This window comes from Protomyctophum bolini, assembly GCF_963924005.1.
Source record: "Protomyctophum bolini genome assembly, chromosome: 19".
Lineage (NCBI taxonomy): Eukaryota > Metazoa > Chordata > Actinopteri > Myctophiformes > Myctophidae > Protomyctophum > Protomyctophum bolini.
Window position 1 is genome coordinate 14,425,859 of NC_137880.1, and position 13,319 is coordinate 14,439,177.

Genomic DNA, 13,319 nt, shown 5'->3' on the forward strand with positions numbered 1-13,319 from the left:
TAATGCAAGCTATTTGGCACGACGACAACTCAACTCCAGAGTCCAGACGGCGCCATGTTAATCACACTGGGTCAGCGGAAAAAGGCTTAATGCAATGAAGACACTTACCTGAAGCACAAACCTCTGATCAATGTAGCGCTTCGCCATGCTCGGCTGGAAATCTGGGTTCTCCAAGAAGCGCAGGAGAAATTCATAGACGAGCTGTGTGTGGATAGAAGCAGATGAAAAAGGTGGTAGGAGAAAAATACATCCTACCACAACGAAACCAGAAAGCTCATTTAGACTTTGTCGCACGGGCGATTGTGTGTAATGAATGGACCCGTGAATTTTATTTTCCGAGATCCGACTTATTCCGAGATTCTTTTCAAATGAAGCACCCGGGTGGACCCGGTGAAATTGGTCCGAGTGGACCGGGTCTACTCTCGGTCTCTGGTCCTGTTGGGCATTTTTTCTGAATCGGGAGACCTGTGAAGTTGAACTGTCAACTTCTTTTTCAGTGGGACATTTTTGACAAGCCTGTGTGCAACAAAGAATAATTAAGAATTAAGAGCGTTACAGTCTTACTTGTATGTGAGGCCATGAAGCCTCCAGCGTTGGCTCATCTTCCTCTGGGTCAAAATCAGGGTTGTCACTTGGCGGAAGAGTCCGGAATATATTGGTGCAGATCTGGAGACGAGAGGAAGGAGACAGAAATACGTTCATGAGACATCAGGACTGGGTGGTGTCTATACTATGCTGTGTAGGATTTTCGTGGCTGTTCTGGTTAACCCATTAAGAGTTAAGACCTGAGGCCGATTCAAAAATATGTCTTCTAAATCGTCTACGTTTTCTGAAAAGCTTATGTTGCTATATTATACCTTTTCATGTTATGGAACCCCATCTAAAAATATTTTATTCCAGGGACTCCCAGAAGCAAAGATTTCCTTTTTTTTTTAACATTAGATAGATTGTATATATCCGCTATTTTTGAATAACCAAAATTAATGAATAAAAAAAAGGGAATGAATGAACATTTTCTGAACGATATACCACAGCTCTAGTTACTTCAACAGATCCTGACCATGTGACCATGTGACTAAATCTATGTTTCTATACTCAATAGTGCCAGAGAGTTTACATGGACAGATGTATTGCACTTGTATTCAGAATGACTGCTGATTAAGAATACAAATGCTCATGTAAACACCTCAATTGGAACAGACCATTCCATTCCGGTCTGAACCGAATTCATTTTCATTTGTGTTCGGAGGGGTGGTATATACTGTAGTACCGTCTGAATCGGGATATATTTAACATAAAAAACACTTTGTTCCAAACACGCCTGAGAGTTTGGAATACATGCATTATTTTGCACATGATGTCTGCCCTTAGTATAGTAGTAGCATTCTGAATGAATCCTTTGGTCATGTAAACAAATGAGGACAGAGGAATGTTTATTCAGGTTCAGGTTCCAACAGTCGGATATGACTATTCTGAATGAATTCATTCAGAATGAATTCATTCTGAATGAATACATATTGTCCATGTAAACAGTCGGATATGACTCTCTATTCAGAATGAATTCATTCTGAATTAATACATATTGTCCATGTAAACAGTCGGATATGACTCTCTATTCGGAATGAATTCATTCTGAATGAATACATATTGTCCATGTAAACAGAATGAATTAATTCTGAATGAATACATATTGTCCATGTAAACGCAGTCGCTTCAACTGAATTGTGATGTCACAGCTCTCACTGAAAGCAACCTTTGTGATTATGTCAACAGGTTCCCAGAATAGTGGAACACTGTCGCTGGCGTACAGGAACATATTAATACTATTCTCCAGTGTTGTGAAGAGCCGACAGGGCTTGTGCACAATGTAACACACTGGATGAAGTTGTTAAGCAGAGGTAACACTTTAGAATAACTATCCGTTATAACTAGTTAAAAAAATCATTCATAAACTGTTAGTTAATGAAGTTATTAATGACTTGTTAAGCATTTGATAATAGTTATTAAAGGATTAATACGGTAACTATGCCCTATAACTAGTTATCATTCATAAACTGTTAGTTAATTAGTTTAGCAGAATAGCAGACAGTGAGTGAATGGATATTCAGCAAGCTGCAAAACCACACAGCTGTCTAACGTTAACAAGCTCTAAACCAACCCTTGCTTGGCTGGAATCTCTGGGTCCAACATTAGCTTACATAACGTTAGCACCGTCTATACACCAACAACAACAACAACCACAGCTAGCTTAAAAATGACATTTGACTGATTGCTAAAACCACACATAGCTGTCTAACGTTAACCTTAGCTCTAAACCAACCTTTGCTTGGCTGGAATCTATCCATCTATATATTATATTATAATATTACTTCAAATATTATTCTAATTGTTATTATTGCAATTTACAAGCTGCGTTCGCTTAGTCTTACTCATTATTTAATGATTATGAACAAGCCATTAGTAGATCACTTACTAATGGCTAATTTGTTAATAGTTAATATACCGTACGTTACTGTTAACAAATATTTAACAAGACATTAATAACTCTTTATCTTAAAACCCATTTTGGGCGGGAACCCCTTTTGGTGTTAGCATTATGTTATGCTTTAGCTATTGAAAAATAGCAGATCTACAAGCTCATAGCGCGCCTATGAGCTTGTAGGTCTGCTATTTTTGAAAAATCGAAGAACGACTGACATAAAAACATAGCTTTTTCAGAAAACTGTCGGGCTGTAAAAGACAATTTTAGAATCTGATCTCAGGTCAAAATGGGTTAATATAATTTCTTTATAAGCAGAACACTAAATGAACTGGTGGGCCAACAGAACCAGTCCATCTTTATAGTGGTTCTCAAAGTGGGGCCCAGCACAGTTAGTTCATATAATATGGCATCAAGGTCAGTTTAACTACTTTAACCTATGTTTTAAAAAAAATAGCCGATCTACAAGCTCACAGTGTGTCTCATCGCGCAACGGCACAATATAATTCCAGATGGGGGTCAGCGGCCCAACATTCATATACAAACATTCAGTATATTCATTTGGGGGTCCTCAACATGAAAAAGTGTGAGAACCAGTGGTGTAGGGAAATATAGTGGTGGAAAAAGTACTCAAGTAAAAGTATCAATACTGCAATGTAGACATTACAACTAAAAGTCCGGAATTCAAAACCAACTTGAGTACGTAAGTAAAAGTGTTGGTATCAAAATGTACTTGTAATGTACAGAATATCCCACTTCAAATGTATACAAATCATTTGAAAATAGCAAATCTACACGCTCACAATGCGTTGCATCGCGGTGCATTGAGAGCTTATAATAGATGTGCTATTTTACAATGGTCGAAATGTATACTTTAGGGCTGGAGTGGAGTGGAGTAAAAGTACAATATTTGGATCTGAGATGTACTGGAGTAGAAGTAAAAGTATTGGAAATACAACCTGGTGACTAAGAATGTTCGAGCAGAGCTAGACATGGACGGACAACAACAGTAACCAAACGGACGCCATTATGGATTCTGTACGAGCCACAAGTCCCCATTAAAATTCTGTGCTCAACACGATGATTGTAGACGGGTCATATCCTCCACTACTGCAGCACGGTAGTATTTTTAGCACGGAAGAATTGGAGAGAGTCACGCACAGCAGAAAAGTCTGCCTTTACTGTGTGTCTGACTGTGTGTGTGTGTGTGTGTGTGTGCTAATTATAACTATACTGTACCTGCGAGGGCCAACTGTCCAGACAAATAGTAAAATGTGTTATATATTAGAGTATAGGATTTGAGGATATAGACATTGCGAGGACAAATGATTAAAAAAACCCCAGTAATTTAACTTTGAGAGTGTAACCAAATGGACCCACTCGTTCAACCAAGATGGCTCGGTTCATAATTCCTGCTACTCTATCATTCATGAGTAGCAAAATGAGTTCCTTTGTCTTTGCAAAGGGTTTGTATATTCTTTTTTTAACCGGCGGTCAGTTCAGTTGGAACTGGATGAATAATATCAAACAGACAAAACATTTCTGGAGTTCTGGACAAGATCGATGCTGATTGGCTGCCAGCATACGATGCATGGGGACGCGAAGGTTGCTTCAGATGGATTTTTCCAGCCGGGGGGGGAAGATACAAGGTAGCTGTTTGCTTCGTTTGCGCAACCTCATCTTTGCCATGACTTTGTATGTAATTACACCGCTCTAACTATTCAAGTCTGAATGCAGCTTTAGGCTTACAATTAGGAAAAAGAGTCAGGTTGGTGGTGTCAGGGGTTAGTTATTAGAGGTTAGGTTTAGGGGTTATATAGTTATTTAAACATGGTTGAAATGGTTACATGGATTTATATGGTTTATACTTTGCTCGGGGGGGAAACATTATGAGATTACATATCTGTTGTGTGAGTGTGACACTGTCACATAACTAATTGTAAGTCAGATAACAATGAAATTGCCATCCTAAAATGCTGATGTCCTGATGTCCTAAGTATAGTAATACAAATGTGTGTGTGTGTGTGTGTGTGTGTGTGTGTGTGTGTGTGTGTGTGTGTGTGTGTGTGTGTGTGTGTGTGTGTGTGTGCGTGCGTGTACGGTATTTGACTGACAAAGATAACATCCAATTAACGATTGACAGCTGGGAGTTCCAAAACGAACAAGGACAGAACATTTTAAGCTGACAGTAAGGCCCAACTTTTGACAAGCTTTCAGCAAAACTTTGGTATAGAGACAGACCATTAATTCTCCAGCCGGTGAGAAGCCATTGGTAGCTTTGTATACTGTAGGACTGCCAATGACGTCACGTCTGCTCACCTTCGCGCTTCATCATCAGATCACTGGCCTCAACAAAGGATATGATGTTATTACCCAAAGACCCATAGAGACCTGAGACCAGGTCTCAGGTCTATCAGGTCTTTCATGTCAAGGATTATCTGTATTTGGCCATTTCCATATAATTATTTAAAAAAAAGCAAACTATATAGTTGTCTAGATATATGGGCTACTATCATGTCAACATTATAAGTCATCTATTGGCCTCGCTTTAACAAAGTCGTTTTAGTTTTCTGCGCTTTTTAATTCAAAATATGAATAATTAATCTGTAGTACTGAAATATAATACAAATAAAAACAACCAAGGCCGCGCTGCTACTGTGTGATCTTTCTTGGCACTGGTGGTGTGCTGCGATCGTAGCTGGAGGCAGACAGTGACAGCATGGCACAGAACGGCTCTTCCCTCTGGTGTATTAAAATCTACATTCATTATGATCTGCACTTTGAACAGCACACCTTTCATCCTCGCACATCAATAAACACAACGGCATCACTCAGTGAGGGAGGGACTCTGTCAAAAGATGTCCTTGTCTCGTCCTTGCCAGTCCAGACAAAAAAGGACTCCAGTTGGGCTGGAGTCTTTTTCTTCTTATTATTATCTAACATCATGCAGGCCTGATAATAGATCAATAGGAATGAAGAAGTAGCCAGCACACAAGGAATGTCCTTTTCACATGATTTATTTACTGTACTGTACATTACTACCTCTGATAGACAAACAACGGTCTGTCTAGAGGTAAATAACTGTACCTTACTACCTCTGATAGACAGACAACGGTCTGTCTACTGTACCTTACTACCTCTGATAGACAGACAACGGTCTGTCTAGAGGTAAATAAATCATGTGAAAAGGACATCCATTGTGTGCCGGCTACTTCTTCATTCCGATTGCATTATTGAGCCTATTAAAGGCCCAGACCACACCAGCTGCAACTCCGTGCAACAAAACAAACCACACCAATGCAACTGCCATTGGGAATAATGGTTGCAACTTAGTTGCATGTTGCAAGGAGTGTCATGGCGACCCTCTAGTGTGGTTAGGGCTTTACACCTATAAAACTATCTTATCTGTCGCACTGCAGAAATAAGTTATTTTCTCTTAATGATAATAGGACCATTTTTAAATTTCTTCTAATATGTTAGATATGAGTCACCGAAGAGCCTCGGCATCAACGTAAAGCGGCGTGTGCAATTAATCACGCGTCGCTGTTATGTCACCGCCTTGGCAGAAGTGCTAGCGGACATGTCACACATTGTCACAGGTACAGGCTTTAGTTTGGGAGCTGAAGACCGGTTAAGCCTAGAGACGGGCAGAGTTGTACATTTACAACCAACCGACCTCGGCTACGTTGCTGCAAGTGAAAAACAAAGGAGGAAAGAGCGTGTCCGATCAGGACAGGACAGGGGGGGGGGGGGGGGGGGGGGGAGTCAGAGCGGACAGCGTGGAAAATGGAGAGAGTGCAGGCGAAGAGGATTTGATTTGATTTGATTTATTTATAAGATCCCCATTAGCTTACTGTGAAACACAGCAGCTATTCTTCCTGGGGTCTTAAACATAATCATTACAACATTTCTTCCATATTATTACATCCAACATTCATCCAACACAACAATACAACACAAGACAACTCATGATCCTTCTACTACATTTGATAGCCAGCTCCACAGTACAATTCAATCTTCAAAATTGATAATAAAGTAAATATACATTATAATGGGATATATAGCTCATATGCATCTCCTTCACATCTCTTGAATGAACAAAAACAACTTCAGCTCCTTCTTAAAACTCATATAGTTATCCTCATGAACAAAAAACATAGGTAAATACTCTAAGAGTTCCATGCCACCATTGCTCTGTAATGGACTGTTCTTTGTTTAACATTAGTTCTACATGAAGGCAGCATAAAACGACCCTCTGATGACTGCCGAGTAGGGCTGTCAGTTCACCTCTATAATCCAATTCGAATTTCATTGCTTAATTATTTGTAATTTTCGAATATATTCGAATATTTACATTGTATTTTAGCTCATATTTAGCCTATAATAATACACAGAATAACAAGGTTTTGACGATGCACGTTCTGTCCACTAGAGGGCCCCCCCTTCCAAACGACAAAGCTGTACTTTCAGAACATGTAATAATGGTTTTCGGCACAAAATAGCGTTTAAACTGTTGTTTTATTGAGCACAGTGCACTCAGCACGGTAAGATTGTTGTCTGTCTATAGTGCAAATGCATTTTACAGTGAACGTTGTATACTTCTGATACAGTATAGTCTGAGTAGTGAGTAGGCTAGTCAGGAATCATGAACTTTTTCTTTTTTCTTTTTAAACGGAATGCTGTCACGATGAACAGGCCATCATTAGTAAATATAGCAATGAAGATATATAGAGATGCCTATATTTTGCGCTAAAGTAATTGTTGAATAACACATAAATGTAGGTTTTAACGCTAGAATGGCATTGTAGTGGACTATAGTGAGAGGCGAGATTGTCTTTCCTTCATTGCGGGACTGCAGGACTAGTCTGGAGATATAGTCGTGGATGATCAGCTTCAGACAGTCAGTGTTTTGGTTCGTACCTGGAGTTTTGCATTATCTCCGCTGTGCACAGCAGCACAGGGGAACTGTCTTTAATATATCCATGGTCGTTTTCAGTTGCTTTCCATGTGCAACACAAAAGTAGCCTACCATGTGTTTGTTTTGGTAATAGCCTACTGCAGGCGCAGCCATGCTGATTCACGTAATCGCGTAGGACAAAATGAAACCAGCCGGACCAACGTTAATGGTTTATTGCACGTAGGACCCGCATTTTCAAACTGTCCACAATATGCGACAGACTCGACGGTACTAATAAAACATGCGAGTGATTCTTCTTAGTTGCAGCGCGCTGTGCGACTGCGTGTGTGCATGCGTGCAGAGGAGGGAGGAGGTGACGAGGCGCGCGTGTGACCGTGTGTGCGTGCGTGCAGATGGGAGATTTCACAGCGGTAGATTCGTTACTCAATACATTTAGTGAGCGGATAAAATAACATAAAACAAAATAAAAATATAAAATAGAATTAATAAATGATAAAAGCTCCATTCGAATGGCAATTTTAGCTTTCGAATATATATATATTTTTTAATATTCGAATTTCTTTCATATTATGAAATTCGTTCTGACAGCCCTACTGCCGAGTAAAATAATGATGTGTATCTGAGAACAATGATAAATTATTATAAATTATTGCTGGGGTTTTAGTTGTGATGATGTTTTTCACAAAACACAGTAATAAATAATCCAACCTACTTTTTACAATTGTACTTACTCTTGTTCGATATGGGCATTGAAGCACTATACGAGGCCGAGCTGCTTTGTTTTGGGCCACCTGTAATCTGTTCAAGTTACTTCCTTCCTGTCACCTTGATGCTGACTCAGAGTGAGTCTCTCTCTGGTGTCACACACGTGGATAGACGGCCCACCCACCCACGCCCCTGCACACTGACTGAGCAACAAACGGGCCACCCACCCACGCCCCTGCACACTGACTGAGCAACAGACGGCCCACCCACCCACCCACGCCCCTGCACACTGACTGAGCAACAGACGGGCCACCCACCCACGCCCCTGCACACTGACTGAGCAACAGACGGCCCACCCACCCACCCACGCCCCTGCACACTGACTGAGCAACAGACGGCCCACCCACCCACGCCCCTGCACACTGACTGAGCAACAGACGGCCCACCCACCCACCCACGCCCCTGCACACTGACTGAGCAACAGACGGCCCACCCACCCACGCCCCTGCACACTGACTGAGCAACAGACGGCCCACCCACCCACCCACGCCCATGCACACTGACTGAGCAACAGACGGAGCTAGAATGCAGTCAGGGGGATCGACGCCGCTCCCAGTCTGTCTACAGTCAGCCTTTTCACGTCTAACCGCCGTGACAGCGAAGCACAGAGGCTCTCAAAAAAAAAAAAAAAAAAACGGTTGCCGGGTGCGCCTTGCAAAACCATCATCAATGCCATCTACAGTATACACAACTTCACAAAAAGTTATGATTTTCTTTTTGCTATATCTGTACTTTGTGCAAACTAATTTCCCAGGCCAATTATAGCCTCTTGAAATACAGTAGGTGAGAATTTAATGGATTCATAAGGGGGGGGGGGAGAAAACACACATTTTTGAAAATAGAACAAATTTGTTGCAAATCAAGAGTGCAAGACTGCTTGTCAAGAATCAAGTGTAACTCCAATCCCAAAGCTCTGAACGTGCCAAAAAAGCAACACGTTTTGAGCTCGTTGATCTGCTACTTTTTAACCCATTCTGACCTGAGATCAGATTCATACCAGGTTTCCACTGGACACACACTGGTCTGATTAACCCATTCTGACCCGAGATCAGATTCTAAAAATGTCAAGTCGTTCTTCGATTTTTCAAAAAATAGCAGACCTACAAGCTCGTATCGCGCCACTCGGTGGCGCGATATGAGCTTGTAGATCTGCTATTTTTCAATAGCTAAAGCATAACATGATGCTAACACCAAAATGGGTGCCAGGTCAGAATGGGATAATGAGGTTTCCACCCAACATAGACGTCATGAAAATGTAGTGCGATGACTCAAATGATTTCAATCAGGCAATTATGGGTGCAATCAATCTGTGAATGTGAAAACGACAACCCTTTTCTCCCTGGTTTTAGCCGCTGCTAGTACCCTCACTGCCTCGTGACATTGTCCTTTGTCCCACTGTGTTTATGGCAAAACAGCCATCTTGACTTCAGAAAATATATGAATGGAGGGTGATGACAGCCGTAGACAGGCTGACGACAGCCACAGACCGCATAGATGTACCAGGCCGCTGCGTGCATGTGTAACAGAGAGTAAACTAACTGCCAGCTCACCGGCTAAATATATCCTATGGCCAGGGGGGGGGGGGGGGATTTCCCCGAAGAACCAGGTTCAAAATCCTGGGGTGTTACACCTGCAGGAATGCATAAATGGAATGTCATGTATGCTGAGAATGAGAGAGAACCGAATTAGAGCTGAACTGAAGAAGCTACAGTCGTGTGTGTGTGTGTGTGTGTGTGTGTGTGTGTGTGGTGGTGCTTTACGGTAGGGCAGCGTCCCTCCAGGAACTGAAGGAGAAGCGCTACGTGTGGTCAAAGTTGATCGTATCTCATCACCGAGGACAGGCACCAGCCACAAGCTGTTCACACCCCTACGATCAGTAGTGGACAAAGTACTCACATAAAAGTATCAATACTGTAGTGTAGAAATACTCTGGTACAAGTAAATTCTACATTTACTTGTGGAAAAGTACTAAAAAACTACAAAAAGCAGATCTACACGCTCACAATGCGTGGCAAAGTAGCTATTTTAAAATGTCCGAAATGTATATAATGCTGAAGTGGTTAATGTATGTTTTGTAATTGTAATAACCAAAATCTACAAAGTACAAAGCAATGCAATGATTTTTTCCCCCAGTAATTTCATGAGGATAATAAAAGAAAAATCAAAGAAATTCCATGCATTAGAAAACAAATGTTTAAGTAGTAGTGAAAATAGCCGACGCGCAAGCTAACAACGCAATGCGAGGTGACACATTGTGAGCTTGTAGATCTGCTAAAAAGGGCATAGATATCTAGATTTTTGTTGTAAAAGATGAGCTATAGCCTCAAATTGTATCAGTTCTTTCATTTATTTTAAATGTTTTGTTCCACAATTTCTGCTACGTTCCATAAATGGAAGAGTCATTGGTCTCATTGTTGCCGGTAAGCAGTTCCCTGTGCGTTTCATTAAGACAGTTTGGTTCAACAATACTCTCATTTGTGACACAGCAACAACAACGTAGGCTGCCCATGTACAGTACAGACAGTGATGGGGAAAGTACTCAAATGTTTTACTTTAACCCATTAAGACCTGAGACCAGATTCTACAAATGTCTTCTAAATCATGACAAACCTACTGTATGTTTCTATGTCAGTGGTTCCCACGCTTGTTCATGTCAAGCCTGGACCTGTACAGTATACTGTATGTATTTGGCCGAAAAATATGTTGTTCCAGGTATACCCCCAGAAGCAAAGATGAGTTAAAAACGTTCGCTGTGAAAATTATATTCAAAGATTTGCACACAATTTCAAGTTTTTCTACAGATCTACGAGCTCGTAGATCTGCAATTTTTTTGTAGATCTACGAGTAAAAGTATCAATACTGCAATAGAAATACTTTGCTACAAGTACAAGTCCGGGAATTCAAAATGTACAATCATGTCCCGTTTCACAAGTTTCCAAAACAAGGACAGCACCAAAGAAGTCCTTGCGGTCTTGTTTCCATTCGGGTCCTATATGTATTCAATTCATAAACGTGACAAATGACAAAACCACAAAATATAAAACACTATATATATATATATTATGTACACTATGTACAGTTTGGAAGAAAAATAAATGGTACCGGTAATTCTATTGATCCAAACAGGGGAACACAAATAAACATGTAATTAAAAGAAATGCACGTGGTGGACCCGTCTGCCCAGACGGGTGAGACTTTGGAGTGGGCCCTGATCCAGACAGAAGGTTGAGAAAGAACCAGCAGGCTTGTTGTTGTGGTGCGTCGTCGCTGCTGCTGTGTCGAACACAGCACAAGCCAGCCTCCCCACCGGTCCACAGTAAATTGCTTCACAGCATCCCGTTGGCAGAGGTCGAAGACATATGAATAAAACAGCGGCTTGTTCTCGGCGGCATATTGCTTCTCTTTCCCCCGGTGTGAAGCACCTCATTGGGACAAGAGTGGTGAGGCCTGTGCTATAGTCTATGTGAAGCACCTCATTGGGACAAGGGTGGTGAGGCCTGTGCTATACTCTATGTGAAGCACCTCATTGGGACAAGGGTGGTGAGGCCTGTGCCATACTCTATGTGAAGCACCTCATTGGGACAAGGGTGTTGAGGCCTGTGCTATAGTCTATGTGAAGCACCTCATTGGGACAAGGGTGTTGAGGCCTGTGCTATAGTCTATGTGAAGCACCTCATTGGGACAAGGGTGGTGAGGCCTGTGCTATACTCTATGTGAAGCACCTCATTGGGACAAGGGTGGTGAGGCCTGTGCCATACTCTATGTGAAGCACCTCATTGGGACAAGAGTGGTGAGGCCTGTGCTATAGTCTATGTGAAGCACCTCATTGGGACAAGGGTGTTGAGGTCTGTGCTATACTCTATGTGAAGCACCTCATTGGGACAAGGGTGGTGAGGTCTGTGCTATACTCTATGTGAAGCACCTCATTGGGACAAGGGTGGTGAGGCCTGTGCTATAGTCTATGTGAAGCACCTCATTGGGACAAGGGTGGTGAGGCCTTTGCTATAGTCTATGTGAAGCACCTCATTGGGACAAGGGTGGTGAGGCCTGTGCTATAGTCTATGTGAAGCACCTCATTGGGACAAGGGTGGTGAGGTCTGTGCTATACTCTATGTGAAGCACCTCATTGGGACAAGGGTGGTGAGGCCTGTTCTATACTCTATGTGAAGCACCTCATTGGGACAAGGGTGGTGAGGCCTTTGCTATACTCCTATGTCGCCGCCACGGGTAGCCAAGCTGGGCATTATGCGACCTTAATGCAGATGAGACTCACTCTGTCCCAGAGATTTCTACGTGTGCGTGGTTTTGAGGTTATTATTCTGTGAGGTTAGGGTTACATTTAGGTTTAGCCATAGTTTGTGAGGTTAAGGTTAGCGTTAGGCATATAACCATGCCCAAAAGCTCTGGGAAAGTGGTAGTCCCTAATGCAGAGTGAGTCTATACACCTCTGTCGTATGCATTTCCCAGATTTGTAAAGCCTCAGTGGCATTACATTTCCTTGGGCGGTACTACTACTCAAAATCTTTTGGCTCAGGGCACCCCTGTAAAAAACGTTTCATCCATGGCACCCCTGAATTACATTGATAATTCTTAGAACCTTCGTCATGTTACGGTACTTAAATATGTGAATCTGACATGTAGAAGATGGCTGTTTTTGGCAAAGAGATTTGTAGCTGCTGCAATTCAAGTATTACAAGCATTACCCTTATCCCTAAATGTATTAGCCATTTTCTACTATTTTTAAAATAGTTCAACTAGCTGATCTACATCGACATGTTGTGAGCTTGTAGATCTCAGGTCTTGCCCAGCTTGCTTAAAGCCTGACATTAGTAGTTGTGACAATGGATGTTTTAAAATAGTAAAGATGACATATTTTAGGACAAACCAACCTAGGAAATACGAATGTCACAAAGAACTGCATCTGCCTAGAACAATGGTCAGTGTTGGTCTTCGAGGTCTGACATGCATTGTCCAAAACAATGGGTTAGGTAATTCTCTCTCTCTCACACACACACACACACACACACACACACACACACTGAAAGATGGACAGAACAGGGCAGAAACACATCGCTTATTGGTTCCTTCCAACTGTCACGAACCTTTTGAGGTGTGCATCAGCCTCATCTACTGTATATCCCTATATCTGAATCCCTT

At 41.8% G+C, this 13,319-nt stretch overlaps 1 protein-coding gene across 1 annotated transcript in view; it reads right to left on the reverse strand.

Moving 5' to 3' along the window:
* ppp2r5a (protein phosphatase 2, regulatory subunit B', alpha isoform) overlaps positions 1–13,319 on the reverse strand; it is a 69,837-nt gene that overhangs the window by 20,030 nt on the left and 36,488 nt on the right. Inside the window, exons 3-4 of the mRNA XM_080791265.1 lie at positions 565–666; positions 109–201 (exon numbers count right to left, since the gene is read on the reverse strand). Of these exons, the coding sequence (XP_080647391.1) occupies positions 109–201; positions 565–666 (195 nt within the window). The remainder of the gene's footprint in view (positions 1–108; positions 202–564; positions 667–13,319) is intronic.